This window comes from Ischnura elegans, chromosome 2 (genome assembly GCF_921293095.1).
Source record: "Ischnura elegans chromosome 2, ioIscEleg1.1, whole genome shotgun sequence".
NCBI classification, from domain to species: Eukaryota; Metazoa; Arthropoda; class Insecta; order Odonata; family Coenagrionidae; genus Ischnura; species Ischnura elegans.
Genome location: NC_060247.1, coordinates 220,368 through 239,224, shown reverse-complemented (window position 1 = coordinate 239,224; position 18,857 = coordinate 220,368). Strand labels below are relative to the sequence as shown.

Here is an 18,857-nt window from a genome sequence, read left to right as displayed (position 1 = left end):
GAAAAGATAAGTAATGACAAAAAAGGTATTTCTCATTCAGTCATTTTCTCATAACTTTTAAGTGAAAAAATGCAAAATTTACCACTTATTTTTCATGAGTTAGTGATGTTGTTAAGCTCTGGTTCATTAATTCATTTAGATAAAAAGGTAGATTTTACTGTTAATTTCCATCCTTTTCAGTAAAAAGAGCGATTCTTGATGAACATATTACAGTTGAGGACCTCAAATCCGGAATCCAGAAATCCAGAACATTTGAAAATTCCTCTGCGTAGTGTTTTGACTTGCCACTCCAAGTGGCTTCACTTTATGACCATCAAATGATTCTAATATTTATGACGTGGGTTTCAATTCCACCTTCATCAAATTATCACTTTTACAATGTGTCAGTATTCTGTGAGGCAAAACATTCACTTGAGCACCGATATCTAGGTTAAATTTGACGTTTACACCATTAACATTAATAGTCTCAGACCAGACATTCGAATCATCTTTCATTCTTAAACTGTTCACAACACTTTCAATTACAAAATCATTAAGATCGTGTTCAACAATTACGTCTGGGGCAGATAAGTCAACTGATTTTACTTTAGTATTATTATACAATTTTCTAAATTTACATGCAATTGCAAAATGATTTTGCTTTCCACAATTATTGAAAATTTTACCAAATGCTCGACATTCTCCTTTTTTATGCTTAAAATTGCACGTTTTACACAAATTCACCACTGTCTCAGGTAGGTACTTATCAGTATGCCTCACTGAATCCTTCAATGCTTCAGCTCTCGTTCTTTTCCTGCTGACTGCATCCACGGATTTGGCTCCTTGCAGGGTCTCAGCCTGATGTTTCCCCATCTCAGCTGGCTTGCAGATCTCTTTTATGCACCCTGAAAATTCCAAGTTGGTACATGAGTTTTAAGCTAGTAATCCGTCACAAAAAAGACCGACTGAGCTCGAGGTATGCGTCCTCTTAAAAACTAAAACTGAATATCAGCGCTGATGTTGGGCACTACGTGATAGTTTTTGTATGAGCACATTTTTTTCGCATAATAAATCGAAGCTGTTAACTAGGGCTGGCAACTGATAAGCAACGGAGCTGTGGCAAGGCGACGTCACTGAAAATGAGTTCTAAGAGGTGTGTAAGGAGTTGTAGAAGACCGATAGCTGCTTTGCAAAAGTTAGGCAAGGAAAACAAACCTGTCTAGAGACAAAAGAAAAACCAAAGCTTAAAATATAGGAGTTATTCGAAGATAAGATCCTAGTTTAGGCCGAGAAGTTCATTTCTTGTCCTGGTTGGTTAGTGCAGGCCGAAGCAAGGACAAGAGGTGGGATCTTAAAGGTTAGGAGGTAGAATGGTATGTATTGGTATATGGGCACTTTACTCGAGCAGAGAGGCAACACCGGCGGCCTTCACCCTTATTCATCAATTTATTCACAGCTGTCGGACAATACCGGAATAGAAATGCATAACCTAAGTTCCCAAACCTTCATAGCTACTCGAGAGGTGTCTTCAAGACCATAGTCTCCTTTCCTGCGTGCGCAGGTCTAAAATTATTTCATAACTTCTCTACAAGTTGGTAACATCGATTTGTTTAACGCCGACGAGGCGCCAAATAAGGGACAAGTCGTCTCACTACGCATCGCTTTTTACCTTCTACCATCTTCTGATTTATATTATCAAAGATAAACGACCTCCTAGCAGCATACGCGGGATGAATTTTGCTGTATTAGAGGCGTGGGAGGGGGAGAAGCGAGCGTGGAGGGGAAGGGATCGGCCTGCGGCACTGGTATCCGTGACGCTGCGTGGGCGTTGGAATATTTTCTTCGCGGACGCGGACTCAAATTAGGCATTTTGTGGCTAAACGGTGGCAGATACGTCAAAATTCACGAAAATTTTATTTGAGCGAGGGTCAGGGGTTCACGTACAGGTCTCAAATTTTTCAGGCCTTATTTTTGATCGGTCCCACAACTTTTTTTCATTGGGCCAGATGGATTTGAAAAAAATCGACTTTTGCGATCCGCCCTAGCCCACAATGCTTCTCCTGAAAATCTTTCATCAGTCTGGCGGCAACTTGCATTGAGTTTAGAGGTGAGTACGGGAGTGTTCCCAAAAAAGTTAACAACTTGGATTTTGTAAGTTTTCTTCACTGTTGATTGTGTGTGATTTCGACTTAAGGCATGTGAAATAATTGTTGTAGCGACTGACTATGGAACCCGTGAAGTAAATTAATTTTGCGGAAAATCGTGTTCAACGAAGTGCTGAGAACCAGTGACCCCATATAGTCTTCAAGCTTATCAAGAGTAATTCTCATATATTATTCGATGTTTGAGGCTACGTAATGTAATCGTTATCGATATGATGGTCGTGAATATATTTTTCGGAGGAAAGTTTCCATCGTTCGTTTACCTGAACCGTTCTCGTTTGGTCATGATTTGGGACTTGCAAAATACTTGCAACGTATGAAATATCTATTTTTGTGTGTGGTGAATTTCTCTCGCCTCTCAAATTTTAAATTCACTATTTCTCGGCAAGCGTGAACCAAGGTCGTAGGAAGTGCTCCAGAAATTTTTAGACCGGGGTTTCAATGTAAGCTTTTGAATCGGCGATTCTCGGGACTATGCATTGCTATAAACCGTCATAATCAGTTGGTACTGACGTTGTCTTTTCAAGTTTTCACCGGTGTATTATATTGGTTGCGTCAAAAATTGTTAATCAAAGTATTCGTATATTCCATAACTATGTAGTGATGTTAATCAGAATCTGTGACATCATATATTTTGTCAATCTTAATTGGTATATTCCACCTTGCTGCCACTTATTCCACGGATTGGTCTAGGAAATGAATACATTTATACATAATGTGGAACGCTTCTTTGAAACTAAGGTTGGGCCATAATTCTGAGGGAGTTGGAAATAAGAATTAGAAATTAGACCACAAGAAGTTAGAAATTCTTTCCCTGTATCATTGGTTCCATCTGAACGGTTAAATTTACCGGAGATGTAATGACGTCATCAAATTGTGAAATGTGGGCGTTAGCTTCGCATGTTTTTCATTTTAAACTGAGAATGGCTTAGTTATGAAGATTATTATTCCTCGTAACTTAATAATCTTCGGACTTTCCTCTTAACTAATACAATGTCCCCACTTCCATTTACCGAATACGTATAATGAATTGCGGTTCGGGTCTTAAAAATCTACCCTACTGTGGCATTTTGCCTCCTAAACACTGCCACGAAATACATGGGTGACTACTGGTGACTACTAGTAGCGCTTGGTTCACTATTAGGCACGAATTTTTTTTAAATTCTCAGTCGGTAGGGATCGAATTCCAATAAATTTCTTTAATTTCGTTTATTTCTACTTGAAAAATGTATCAATATGGCTCACTCAGACATTCTCGCATATTTTAATTCTTTCTAGTGATAATATCTATAGTGTGGCTAGAGGTTTACAAAGGATAGTAATCGTTTGAATCGAGCACTAAGTCGAGGCGAAATTTAATTTGTTATTTTTCTTTCTTTACAGCAATTCAAATCCGTTGTCGCTGTCGATTGCGTGAAGTGAAATCAGATTTTGCGGGAAATCCTTACAAGATCACATGGGAGAGGTGTGCTGATTAAGATATGGTAAGTCAGTCAAATTTTCGTTCATTTTAATTTTATATATCCTTGGTGGTTCATTCGCTTCCTTTAGCCTTTGCTTCATTTACATTTTGCTTTTACTTCACATTGTCTCAATGCACTCGCAAAGTAGAACTATTTAACGACGTAGTGACCATTCATTTGGTGATTCACGGGCATTGTAAACTTTTTCTCGACATAGATTCCTCTGTCTGCTTTGTTCCTCCGTGAGGGAGACTCCCAGGAAAAAATATCCAAAATATACTAAAAAAATTTATGCAATGAGGTGGCATTAGGTAGGGTCATGTATCACGAGAACATTCAAGAAACCTTTTTAGAATTATGTTTCAATCATCAACGAATGAAACGTATGTTTCAGCTTCACAGTGATAAGTTAATAGTCGTCATGTTAATCCATTGCGAGGATTTACAGTTTTGTTCAGCTTCATTCAGATAAATAGGTTTACCTATAACCATGAATAATCATCATTATAGGTTAATTTTAATGACTTGCGCACTGCGATTTGCCCAGCTTACTTGTCCCCTTTGCCTCCTATGCACCATTCTTAATTCGATCTATTTCTCAGCTCGAGTGATACGTCTTTATTTGAGCTCACACTTGTTTTTGACACAATAGACCAGTTTAGGACTTTCTTTTATCGTCGATTTTGATAATGGCACGGACAAATTTTTCCGTTTACAACCCGTCGTCCACTTATCGAGCAATTCTCGGTGAAAAATCGAAGGTGTCGAGACTTTGGCAGAAAATTTAATACCGTCACAAATTAATGCGGAGCGAGTCACCGCCCCTAGATACTCCCAAGCATCTCTCGCGTAACAAGCGAAGTTAATTGCCGCTTATTTTAATTATTTCTTCCGACGATAACACTTTCATTACATGAATGAAAACAGTAGAAATATAGTAAGATGCGGATCAGCAGTGGCGGATCCAGAATAGGGAAAAGGGGGGAGGCTAAGTGGGGGTTAGCCGACCAGCAGTAGTGGGGGTCCGAATAAAATAACTATTTATCTAAAGTGAATTGGACACCCAAGGGGGGGGGGGGGGGGGGCTATGGTCCCCTTAGCCCCTCCCCCATAGATTCACCACTGTGCGTACAATTAAAATATAACTGCTTACAAAATAAATACAACAATTATTAGTCTCGCAAGGTTAGGCTTTCATTATAAGAGAGCAACTAGACGGTTCTCTAGTTAGAAATGCTTTCCCTCTCTGATCGGTTCTGATTTATCAGAGATGTAATGGCATCACCAACTCATGATATGTGGGGGTACCTTCTCGTATCTTTTCATTTTAAACAGAGAATGGCTGAGTGAAGAAAATCATTTTTCCTCGTAAGTAATCTTCCCACTTCATCAACCGAATTCTAATAATGAATTGCGGTTCCTTGTCTGAGTAATCGACCCTATTGTGACATTTTGCCTTCTAAGGGCTGCAGCGAAATACTTAGCGGCGTGGGTCTCTAGTGCTTGGTTCACTGTTGGGCAGTCCAGGCTCTCCTTTCACTTCGTGATAATTTTTTCAATTTCAAAATCAATTTCAATTTCAAAAAGTCAAATAAGTGTCTTAAGAGCCGTTTATTTATAATTGCCCAATGCATGATTTTAGCTTACTTCGACTGACTTGCGCACAACGACCCGGCCTGTTCTCGTATTTCTCATCGTGGCTAAAACTAAATTCCTTGTTATCATACACATGAGTAGGGTTCCTTTCCCCCAAATTAGGCGTGAAAATGCTTAAGACCTCTTATCTCTGCTGCCTAAGGGAATAGGAGGCAATCTATAAGGATATCTGTAAGAAAAAGAAATTCTTGATACTGATATAAATTCATTGATCTAGGACACGTCACAAAATACCAAGTACACTTCTTCCACATCTATGCAAGGATGCACAATAGTTTCCACCAATTATTAGCATGTTTCAATCAATTACAGGTCAACATTGACTAATGATAATGACTCGTCATTTTCATTTGTTACAAAATGTGATTTTCTTTTCTTTTCTCTCGAATGCCTGAAATTATAACTATGTCGAACCAACCGCAACTCAAATTTCGTTCTTTCAATAAATGCTAGCATAACTTTAGTTTTGAAAGACATATCAAATGAATGTCGTTTCAAAATCTTGAAAGGGAAGACTTAAGGGATGTAGTATGGAATGTGAGGTGAGGGTTGGTGGTGTGATGACAGGGGAGACCTTAGAGGCCTGGATTTGATCCCGTGAAACCAATCAGGAGTTTTCCTGTGAAAACATTTGTGGTGGTAGATCGGTTACTTTGCGAATTTTTTCCATTGACCTCCCACATAGGGTCTAGACTACGAGCAGACTTTCGTGCACAATATATTAGGCGAAGCTTCCCCCCTTTACTTCTTCTCAGTACCTACTCTTCTACATATGTATACTACGCAGGAAGCCGCGTCAATAAGCGTGTGGCAGGGGGTGTTAGGAAACCAGCCGTCAACGAATAAAAAGGAAAGGCTGTGACGAAGTCCTACCCAGAATTTATTAAATTCTTTTATCGTGCGGGAGGAAAACAAATTCAATTATTCATCCATTCGAAAAAATATCTCTTATTATCGTTTCTGAGGGAACTGGAAATACAGTGTTGTTCAAATATGATTTTCTCTGAGTCTTCCTCTTCTTGTCGTGCCTGTTTTCCAAACTGGAAAAATGTCAAGCGAATTATGCCTACTATCTGTGGCCTGTCGCAACTAGACATTTACTTATGAAGCCAATTGTACAATAGTGAGTCGATTATTCAGTCATCTTTTTCTCCTACGGTTTTATTCATACCTGTCGCCATATTAATGCAAGCGTCTAAAACCCAAATGTACGAGCTCGTAATAAAACGTGTTTATCGTTTTTAAGTTTCCCGTTGATTTTAACCATTGGCTTTGACTTGCAATGGTGAAATGCCTACCTTTTATTTTTATCATCAGTCCTCCATAATAGTTACATGTATTTCTCCTTAAACAATTTAAAAAGTTAAATATCATACATACATAAATAATTTTGGAGCTATTGTTGACCTAGAGTCTATTGTCTGTTGGAGGGATCACCTTCAGAAATACAGTCGTAATTCTTAAGTACATATTGCTGCGAAACAAGAAATGCCTTCCAGATGAACTTTTGATACATTATAAACACACAGTAAATATAAACTAAAAATGGAATTAACAATAAAAAAGGAATATGGTTTGAAAATAGTTCTATTAGATATCCCCTATAATATTTTTTTAGTATACAGCCAGGTTCACTTGCTTAAGGATGGTATATATGTTGTTACTCTCGTAGTCGTATACATGTTGTTACTCTCATTGATTGTTTTTCGCAAACTAGTGCAAATTTTTGGTCCCAAGAAAATAAAGCTGCCTTTAATAAAATAACATTGAGTTTGGGCAATTCATATGAAGTATTTGTTCGTAGATAGTATTATTGGGGCTCATCCAAGACTTTTGGACTACCTCCACCACCACGAAGGTAGAAAACCTTAGCATCTAATAGATGTATCAGTGTCTCAGGGGTAGTAAGTACCTGCAGTTTAAAAATTATAGGAAAAGAGAGTGAAAGGCCATCTGCTCCGGCTGCAGGAGCAAGTGTGATTGCTCTTAGAGCTGTATGTGTACGTTTGAGCGAATTTTAAATGCACTAGCCTAGCTCAACATACCATAATTTACCCCAGAATATACGATAGCATAATAAATACTGTAAATCACAGTTAAAGAACACTTATTACGAATAAAGTAGTGTTTCGTTCTACAATTTTTCAAACTATTTGCAATGTTATTTGTATAATGCTTCCATTTTAGATGCTCATCAATTGCTAATCCATGGTATTCCTCAACTCGAACCAGTGTGAAACTGTCAGCATGTCATTTTAGTACGCTTGGAAGAACGTTACACAACATTAGTCAATGGGGAAGCTGTTGTATAAATTTTAACATAATTTAGGTTTTCTCGCTTAATTTAAGTTTTTTCGATGCAAACCATTGGTTGATATCGTTTATATCACATTTTATGTATGCTTTGCTGTAAATCAATCCGGTTCATACTTTTGTAAGACAGGACTAGGTTATCCGCAAAGGCGGTGAGTTTACCACCGAAATTTAGATTACACAGATGATTGATTTACAATAAAAATCATATTGGACCTAACGCTGATCCTTGAACCACTCCAGAACAAATATTTTCGGAACTTCTATGACTATTGTAGTACCTTAAAAACTTTAAGCGAGCAGTCAAGAAACTTTCGAAATGACTTTATAGAAATGCTACAAATTTCTGCAAGATGTTGTTTATCCAAAAACATCTTGTATTTTATTGTATCAAAGGCTTTTTTATAACTATGTATACAGCAGTGGTCTATTTATTACATTTAATGGACTGAAAAATTGGAGTGATTAAGTTTTTCAAGCGTCCTGAGTACTTTTACCTATCCTAATACGAGGTTCGTTCTATAAGTCCTTAGAATTTCCGAATAATTGCTCTCTTAGTTTCCAAAATTAATATAAGTCAGAAATTAGCACTTGTGACTCGTCAACAGTTGAAGTTTGAACTTTATCCATCCCATAGTTTCTTTGTTGTTACCGATTGTAGAGAACAACTTTTGCTTACAAAAAAGTATAGAGCTGAAAGGAAACTAAAATCAAACATATATAATAATTGGTCCAATACAATTTGTTCTTATACCTTTTTCTAAAGACTTATTGAACGACCCTCGAACTATATTGATTGTCACACAAGTACTTCCTATTCCGGAAAATTTACCAGTGTTCTTTTCACAAGTTTTTCAAGTACGTTAGAATAAATTTAGAGCAAAGAAATCGGACGGTAATTGTGAATACCGCGTAGTACGAATTTTTCGTGAACGGGAACAATAATTTCTTGCTTCAAGTATGCAGGGAATCTCACATTTGGCAAGCTTTCACTGAAGAAATGGCAGAGTACATCTGCAATGTCCTATATGATAATTTTATCAATCCAGCATTTATTTGATCCGGACGGGCAGCTTTTTTAAAGATTGGCTATTGGCAATTTTTAATACATCAGGCGTAGTGACTGGTTCCAAAAAGGAGTTTAGGCTTAGATGATTTTTACTATTTGATAAATTATCCATCATTGAATTATTTTTTACAAATGGATACAATTTAGGAGACTCAAATGTGATTATGAACTCCTTCTTGAAGTCTATATCAATAATAACTGGGTCATTTAAGGTCCGATTTCCTTGTATTAGTTCATGCACTGTTCCTTTTTATTTCGATTTACTTTGTCCAATTGTTCCATGTAATAGGAGTTAGCCGCATTCCGGACACATATACACAGTTTATTCTTATCTTTACGTACTCTTTTCTCAAGCCGTTATTGTGCGGGTGATGGCGTAATTTTAGAAAAAGATTTTTTTACGCGCAACTTTGCACATCGAGGAGTCAGTCATCCAGGGCTTTAATTTTACGGCACGTTCATTCCTGACCATACTTAAGACTCATTGACACATGTTAACAGTATCTTTGAAAATGAATTAATAGTTTAGGAAATTTCATGTTCTTCATACAATACTTCCCAAGAATACAGTCGAACATTTTCATTTAATGATTTACGGCAGTGACATTAGATGGTGTACTTTCGTTTTCTTTGCGAGCAGAAAGATTGGAATTGGGTTGGACTCGAGAGTGATGCGTTATACCTATATGCATAAACTTGGCTTTGAGGTCTACATTAAGTGTGTTAAACCACCGAGTGATTACATGATCTGAACAGGTGGCTCATTGTCTAGTCATTCTGGTTGCTTCATTGATTAAGGTAGTCAAGCCACATCAACTCATGACATTTGTCAACTGCTTGGAGTCGCAGCTGGGCATTAGTAACTGAACATTCATATCACTGACCATTACTAATTTTTGATATATGCACCTTGATTAGGGTTCAAAATCGGAAACAAATTGATCAATAGAAATTTTGTCCCTGTAGACGACAAAGAGATGAAATATACAAAACTTGCATGAAACATTGATCAACAAGCAATCAGTAGGGTTTATATGACAAGGCCTCAGTACGGTTGTTATGTCATGTCTTATAAACGCTAACACACCTCTTGCTCTTTCAGAAGTATTACAACTTCCATAAGAATAGTACCTACCCACTCACTGTATATACATTAATTTAATCAGATTGTATTCCTATTTCATTCAAAGCTATAATATCGGGTTATTGTGAAATGCTATTTAAATGTGAAAGTAGTAAATTAAAGTTGCGTCTAACACTTCGGATATTTTGATGGACGATCAATAGGGAATTCATTCCATTAAAGGCATTTACAGTACTATTCATATCCATAAAATAGGCTTATAGTCAAGGTATACCTTCTATATCATTGAATTACGAATCACAAAATCAACGATCAAAGATGTTTTACATCATCCATGATGCTAACTACAAATGCTGGCTCCTTTTCTACTTTTCTCAAATAAATTTTACCTCCGCGAATCCATAGATGCTTACAGTGCTTATCATGCCGCGCCACCCCACCTTTCTACCAGCACAAAGGGTCTCATTGATGCAAACAAGTATTATCGCTTTCAATAATGTGCAGACACCTACCAGTCCCATTTCATTGATGGGGCCGTGTTGGTGACCACTTACGGGTTGGCACTCAATGCGAGCTGCTTCCTTTGCCTTTACGTCGCCGACGAGGTCGGACGCGGATGCAGCCTGGCTAGCGAAATGGGAGTCGAACTCCCGGGGCAAAAACCCTAGCGGTTGCAATGCGCTGAGGAAACTCACGCACACGTTGGGCCATCGGAGTGTTTTCTTTCGGGCTCAGCGGCAAGTACAAACTATGATGTGACTCACTTGAGGGGGTGTATATCGGCCACACTGGGAGGAACTTCTTTACTCGTGTGTCCGAACGCAAAAGGTGCTTGGAGAACCGTGACCCAACTTTTCAAAGCGCCGAATGGCACACAAACATGCATCAAATTTTCGATATTAAATTATTCAGTTCCAAGAAAAACGGCTTATTTTAGGTGCGGCCGAAAAGTGGGAAATGGTGAAAAAGAAAAGGAAGAAATATGACTTACTGAACGGAAATGGGTTTTTTAGTCACTCCCCCATCTTATATGTACTCCCCTGACTGCTACCTAACCCCACTTCCTTCCCCAAAACCTTTTTTACCACGTGACATGACGCAAGTCCGGAATTTAGGTTGTCTGTATGATGAATTCTTCTTGACTTACCGTCCTACAACCCCTCCGCCTACTTCCTTCTGATCCTTCACCCTCACTACTTTTCAGTTACGGATACAGAAAAAACTCAAGGGGGAGGGCAAAAGATATTTTGAGCCTCCTGTACTTTAATCGTAATGAAGAATAATCAAGTCACATGCAAAGATTAAGATAGTTTTATTCAAAATGATTATATGCACATATACAAGACAATGCTATCTTATGGTATAAGAAAGTTACAATTTAGGTTCTCGAATATTAGGCGATGCGGGCGGTCCCGTAAGGGTAATATGTTTTCGCCACTGCTACTTTTGAAGATATGTATTTCTGTCCGAAATAGTAATTTGTTTGTACCCGATTATGACTATATAGAAATCGAAACACGTGCTGTGAGGAGTGGAATGAAATTAGTGGGCAGTACGATATCTTTGCATCAATTCGATATTTTGTTCCGCGATATCTCCCCGGAAAAAGGTTGACTTCGCGGCATGGTATATCCTCTTTTCATTTTCATACGTGACTCACCGTTTCTGACTTACGAAGTTGTGGCTCTATAGCTTGCATGTGCGCTCTATATATTACATGTGCGGTTGTTGCGGTGAAATTTGGGAGGGTTTAAAATGGAATTAATTATTCTCTTTTACATTTTATATAATAATAGAGTATACAAGAGTCAATACTACATTTATAAAAATAATGCCTCTATCTACCTTAACATATTTCTTTCTAAACAGATTAAATCACTGAGGTAAAATAAGTCGGGGAGGTGGCAGTGGTTGTATCTTAATTTCCTTGCGGCTAATCACTGTCAAATATCCATTGAGTAAAATCCCGACTTATAGTATCGGCAATACTCGGTAACTAACCAGCTACATTCGTAGTTGAAATCATTTTATAGCCCTAGGGTATGAAAATTATTTTAACTCACTAAAATGGGACACGTGGATGTGTATGATATTATTGAAAACGATTGTACATCATTAGGAGGTAGGATTACAAGGTCAAGAGTCGAATAGAAAAAAAAATTACTTGGCACTTAGCTAACAGCTTATCATTTACGTGCTGATTCAGAATTCGGAGTTTAATTCCTCCTGTTTCCCAACTAGATTTCGTCTTAACCGGGTAGTAGTGGACAATTAGGATACTATTTATTTCTGCATCTAATGCAGCACAAACTTTATTCACTACTACTTCCATATTTTCATCACATTGGCTGGGGATGCCATGAAATTTCGTCTTAATACTTAACATGCGTTTCGCAAGGCCATCAGAACGGTTTAGTGCGTCAGAAAGTTGCGTCTTCAGCACCACATTTTCACTTTGCAATTTGGATATTTGATCTAAAAATTTCTCTAATATTTTACCCTGCGATTCAATTAACTTCAACCTGTCTCCCAATTTATCGTATGGCTTATGAATAGTGTTCCCTAGTTTTTTTGATCCGTTACATTTAGTTATTTTATATTCCCTATGAACAAATAAAATATTTCCTGAAGGGATTTACCTTCCGATTTACTTCTGTCCATACGGGATGTCTTTCGTAAATTTTGGCAGTACACACATTTCAAGGATTGTCCTCTTGATTCAATCCCTTCGATGTCAGCGACTCCTGTAGAGAAAATCCATGGAAGGTTTAACGGCAGGTATCGCTAATGATGGAAGTTGTATTCCGTGTAGATGTGTTACACTTTGCACACGAGCTAATGCCAGAAAGATGTTGTAGGCATGGCGAATATAACTCCTGTAAGCTCGATTTAGCACACTTTTCTTTACACAAATAAGGCTTCCACTCAATGAAGGCAACTATTTTCACACAGTTAGCCGGAAACTAAATGGCTCGCAACCGGCGATGCATAGCGTTGAGTCAACCACACGGAGTGAGAACTCATCCATACCCGACGGGAGCGGAACACGAACTGAATGTAGCCAATCTTAGCACCGGACCTCGTTGCACTCACTGCCCTTTAGTTTACATCTACATACTACCCTGCAAGCCGCCTAAAAAGGCGTGCGGCAGGGGGTGTTAGGACAAAAGCCGTTTACACCAGAAAGAAAATGCTCTAACGAAATAACGGCTAGCATTTTTTTAAAGTCCTTTATGGTTCGGGGGAAAAACGAATTCACACATCTATCCGTTCGCCAAAATATCTCTTTTAATTTATTGCTTCTGTCGGACCTGGAAATATAGAGGGGCTCTAATACTATTATGTTCTCAATGTCACTCTTAAAGATATCTATTCTCAATTGTTCAAACAATCTTAGCCTATCGCGCAGCCACCGAGTCTTCGGTAGCTACTTCGCTGGGTAACGCTGTCTGTACGCCCGTAGGAGTTCTATTACGAATCGTGCAGCTTTTATTTGTACTTTGTTCAGCACGCGGATTATGTCTTTCTGCACCGCATCCCATATGCTTGCTGCATATTCAAGGTGTGGACATGAAGAGCGTAAAATAGCACCTCTCTTTCAGTTTTTCATCCGAAAATCTTCCCAAAATACGCTTCACGAATCTTAACTTCTTTAGGACTCTGCCAGAAATATTCCTTATATGTGTTCCCCACGATTGTTGTAAGTTATCATAACTCCCAGGTACTTCACTTCGTCCGTTGCTTTAATGTTAATACCACAGTTTAATCAAGCGGAGGGGCACCGCGAAGTTTTCAGACACGGAAATGAACCTTTGATTACCGGAGTAACTAAAACAGTCGAACGTAATTAATTCCGTTACACAGAACGAAGGGAGTCTTATCAATATTAATTCGAGGCTGTAGAATCTCACCTGGTTAAGAAGCTCGGCTGCACGAATCTAGTGGTACCAAAATGACAATCAGCGAAATGGAAAATGAAGGCAGGTCTCACCAGATGTCAAATATTTCATATTGATCCTCGGTAATCAATCACCTTCTCGGATGCCAGTGAAATTAACCCTCCACCACTTGCCCGTTATCGTATATTTATCCAATGGGCAGTGTTGGTAAAAGTGCTGAGAAAAAGAAACTCGGCTATATTGCAGTTACTTTTTAAAAGGTAATCATTCACGGGCATAAATTACTGATTTTAAAAGTAATCAGTAAAATCATATTAACTTCTTCTAAATTGTCCACTCTAAAGACCACTTGGCAATTAATGTCGAATATTGGAGTAAAAATATGGAAAACTAGAATCAGAAATGGCTAAAGTTGCACTTTAACTCGCGATGCATACAATGATAACTATTGTACCCATTTGTGTTGTTGGCTACAACATAAGAGTGGCTGAACCTAAGCAAGGAAATTATGACACTCAAGGATTAGAAGTTATACGTAGGCCTAGGCAAATCAGTAAAACCTATAATGTTAGCGTCGATTAGGAGAAATTAACGATTACATCGATAGTGCCGATTCCTCTTCCAACGTAAGTAGTAAATTAAAAATAAAACTTGCATTTCGTAAAAGTAATTGCTACAATTTACTACAAATTACTGCAAAAGTAATCGTTTCAAGAATGCCGACGAGTTTTACTCGATTGCCAACCAAAAATTCCGATGAGGTACACTTACGGTAATTATTCCATGTTGGGTTATTCTCTGCATAGTGGAGGCATCAAATGAGATGAGACACGTTTTTCTCTGCCGTTCCAAGCACTCCAATACACACAATTCTACCGTTGAAACACAACAAAGTACTCTGTTAACATTAAATAGATTAGCTTAAAGCCAGAGGTATCACGCTGAATTATTTTTGAAGGCGGACGTGGAGATTCGCACACGACATACTCACCTCTCACACGCAACGGGCTGATAATGATTTTTCGGAGGACGAGGCATTCACACTGCGAATTGTCAAGTAGAAGAATGCTTGTGCCTTCATCCGTAAGGGCCCACAATTATTTACAGAATATTAAATGCAATCTCTAGAAATGCAGCTGTTTTTCAGAAATCCACCTTTTTTAACGAAGTTCCATGACAGGCTATAAAAAAATGATTTTTTTCAACGATAAAGTTATTTTAATTTTCTCTATTTCAGAGGAAATAATTCTTTATGTAAAAACATTATTCCGTTATCCGAAATGTCACATTCGGGGACTTTCCTTGCCCTTCTTTCCTTCCACCTGTCCTTCTAAGATCGTTTTCATCAGATTATCATGGCTCATATTATTGCCAACTCAATTTTCCCGTCTTATTCTAAGGGTTTTAGAATATTTCTCTTTTCTCCCACTTTTCTTGGCACTTCCTCATTATACTTAAGTCATACTCATAACATCACTCATATCTCATACTTATATCATACATCATATCATATACTCATTAGTCGATCCATTTCACATTCATCATTCGTCTATAGCACCTATTCGCTTCATCAACTTTATCTTTATCATTCTCCGGTAGCACCGAATTTCGAATGCTTCCACTCTTGACTTCTTTGCTGCTGTCAACGTCCAAGTCTCACAACACGCCATAACGACACGAATTTGAAATATTTCACGATTATTATCAATCAGCGATTGCTAAATAGAATAGGTATTTACATCAACGTCGTCATGTGTGTAGATAGGCTACACCCTTTTGAATTCAATTTCGAAATATAGATACCACGACTACCAACACATATTAATATATTTTTAATAAAATGAACGCTAAAGTGAGAGTAATTTACGGTTTTTATTGATAATAGGAATTTCTATCAACGCCGTCATATACGTAGCCAAGCCACAAAATTTCCAATACACTCGCGAATAATCGTAAGATGGCACTATACATTGCACAGAAAATGTTAGAGGTGGTTTACATTAGGATTCATTTGGTTATCGCGCGATTACTTTTCGAAACTTTTCCATTCTCCCCTCATACGTAGAATGTATGTACTATCGTTTTCCAAACATGTGGACACCCAGTAGTCCTACTTTAAACTGATGGGGCTGGGTCGGTGAAAACTTGACAGGTTGGCACATAGAGCGACCTGCATCCCTCACTCGTAAGCAACCAAGAGCCGACGAGGACGGAGGTGGACGCGACCTAGCCACCGAATCTGGAGTCAAACTCCATTAGCATTAGCCCAATCAGAATTAAGATTAGCGGATGGAATGTACCGAGGTAACCCACGTCCACACTCACGTTGGGCTGTCGCAGTGTTTTCTTTCAGGCTCCTTGGCGAGGTTCTGCCTATCTTTAGACTCAAATTTGGACTCAACGTTTGTCTCTTACCACTTCGTGGCTCCGTCGCCGAGTACATCTTTACTTTGCGTGGTCGTGGCGGAAAAGTTGTGGGGTTGTAACTGAGCTCATCAGAGGCTCCGAAGTCTTGTACTGCAAAATGTTTTCGATGCTGGTTATTCTTCTGTTAACTAGAGTCGCGTTGAGAACTCGGAGCTGACAGCTGTTGTTGAGTCCTAGTTTATAACCGATTATTTATACGGATATCAGCACTCCTTTTTTAAACCTTATTTAGGCTTTATATGACAGTTGTTACAGTTTTTATAAGGTGTTTAAGTGGGCGTTGAATGCTGATACGCTGTAGTGAATATATTGTTGATGACTTTGTATAGTGCAAGTAATACTATCTTAATATGGACGGGCTCTAGGAACCCTTTAACTATAAATGAAATACGGGATGGACAGACAGGGGTATGCGTCATAATTTAATAAAATGTAATAATTTCAAAGGAAATCGGGAAGTACTAACCATTGCCCAGGAAAATTACTGGAATATTTGTTGGAAAATTGCCAAAAATTGACAAAATTGATTCGAGTTCTTTGTATGCCGCCAATGAATAAATTCAGATTAATTTTATAGTGTCCGTGAGCGATAAATCATGCGAAGAAAGGAAGTTAGGACCCAAGGAACGCAGTAAATTACATTTTCAACGATAGTTTCATTTGAAATCACGGGCCAAACTCCTCTTACATTACTATCATGTTTCGTAAACATTTATGGAAGGTAGCTTACATGCTTGTGATAAACCAACCCTGCCAAACACCTTTTCAGTTTGCTGGCTGGATAAGTGTTTCTTTTTTTATAAGTATACCGGGACTAGCCACGGTGGTAACTTTACGAGAGTCACCCACAATGCACAAATTGTGCTAAAATCCACTGAGAAAAAATTTTTTTAGGGGGTATCTGGGTTCGAATCCTGGCGAATGATTTTTTTCTCCGTGGATTTTTCGCATAATGCTAGCTGGATATTATGCTGAGTTAGCATTTGACAAAGGGATACATGTCTCACTCTCGTTGGCGATAATTTAACTAAACCTTCATAGGGCATCGGAAAAAATGTCACATGAAGCACAAATAAGCAAAGCAGCCGATAAAGTGTAGAAATAGTCTCTCACGTACAGAAAGCTAGAACGTGATTCAATTCAGTGAATGAGTCTTATCATTTATGACATAAGTTAGAGGATAAGACCGTGCTTTAATTATTTTTTAATCATATACTTCACCACTGAAGTTGAAACGTTTGAAAAATTATGATGTATTTATTCAATATTTATCATTTCATACTTTCAATTTCATAATTTTTTCGCAGATGGAGTTTTCACGCTTATCTTTTACGTGTCCGTACTCGATACACAGGTGAAAAATAAGAGAACCGAGTATTATTATCATATTATTCTCAAAGTTCCTCTCATAATAAATTTATAGACCCTCCACTTTCCCCTCGACTTGTAGGCACAACAGAGTCATACTTTTCGGACGTTAATGTCAAATAATGCTTCGTTGGTTTACTTCTCCACCTTCCTTATTTCCTGAAAGGATTTTATTTTCTTATTTTTTTCAACATTCAAGCAAAATGTACCAGTTTCGTCTGTCAACTATATATTTACTTTGTATCATACAAGCTAATTCTTACGAATATTACATCTTTGTGGGTATCCATTAACCCTTTCGACACCGTGGTGTTGTTTCCTTACCATGACTGTTGGACTGAGCCCCAAGGGTCCTTCTCTCTTCCGTCCCCTCTGTACGGACCATTTTTGCAGGACATTGGTTAAGAAGGGTCTCACGGATAATCACACTCTCTCAGCGCCAACCTTATTCGACTTTTCCTAGCGGGGACTCCGCATTATCTCGGACTCAAAGTATAATTGGTCTTCCTCCTTTCCGGGTTGACAGCCCTAGCAGCGGATTTAGTGCCGGGTCAACTCGTTGTTAGTTTTTGTAAATTAGCTACATGGATAATTGTTGTTTACCCGTATTTTGCAGATTTCGAATTCAATTCCTCGGTTTTTTTGTACATTGTCAACTTTTGAACGGAGATATACCGTCCTAATTAACGAATTTAATGCACCAACAATTTCTATGTTGATGTTTATATCAAAATCGAGATATAAGTTAATGATTATGGTAAAATTTCATTAAAAAATTGTAAGCGCTCCTTAAAAGACAAAAAAGAACTCAATAGGGTGGTTTCCTATTATTTTTTTATTGCCTGAATCGAAAGATTATTACTCCTGGGGTACGTATTTCACACTTTTAGATTTTTAAATGACGATACCTGTTTTTCGCGGTGAAATGAAAAGTGAAAATTTTCAAGCGCGCGAAAACGCGACGCGTAAGTATGAATGCCGGGAAATCTCTCCGTACGACGTATTTCAGGTTCCCGCTGCCGCCCTGTGAGGTGACCTTGAGGCGAGGCTTAGCGCTGATACGACGCAGGCTGCTAGCGGGTAGCTGAGTACCCTGCTGGCTGGTAGCGCTTGGCTTAAATAAGGATTATTAATACCTTATCAAACGAAGAAAACTTTCCGACCTAAGCCAGTTTTAATAAGTGATTACTGAGGCATGTTTCTCTGAGCTCTGCGCCTCATGCATGCAGTGGTAACCTCAGATGATGTATAACTCCTATCTTCTCCTATAGAAACTAGGTCCCTGTGATGTCACGTGGAGTGGCATCGCATGGGTACCAATCTGGCCCTTTTCAAATGAGGATAAAAATGGACCATAGCCATTCGTCTAAACCGGTATTTCTAAAACGAAATAATTTATATATTATGAATACACTAATGGTGGGTAACGAATCGCAA

The 18,857-nt window shown here is 38.3% G+C and overlaps 1 protein-coding gene across 1 annotated transcript; it reads right to left on the bottom strand.

Moving 5' to 3' along the window:
* Nucleotides 1-311: 311 nt before the first annotated feature.
* On the bottom strand, nucleotides 312-12,396 carry LOC124173986. Its single transcript, XM_046553149.1, has 2 exons — nucleotides 12,366-12,396; nucleotides 312-884 (listed from the first exon to the last, which is right to left on the bottom strand). Exons 1-2 carry the CDS (start codon nucleotides 12,385-12,387, stop codon nucleotides 331-333), a joined length of 576 nt encoding a protein of 191 aa, XP_046409105.1. The 5' UTR covers nucleotides 12,388-12,396; the 3' UTR covers nucleotides 312-330.
* Between the last annotated feature and the right edge of the window lie 6,461 nt (nucleotides 12,397-18,857).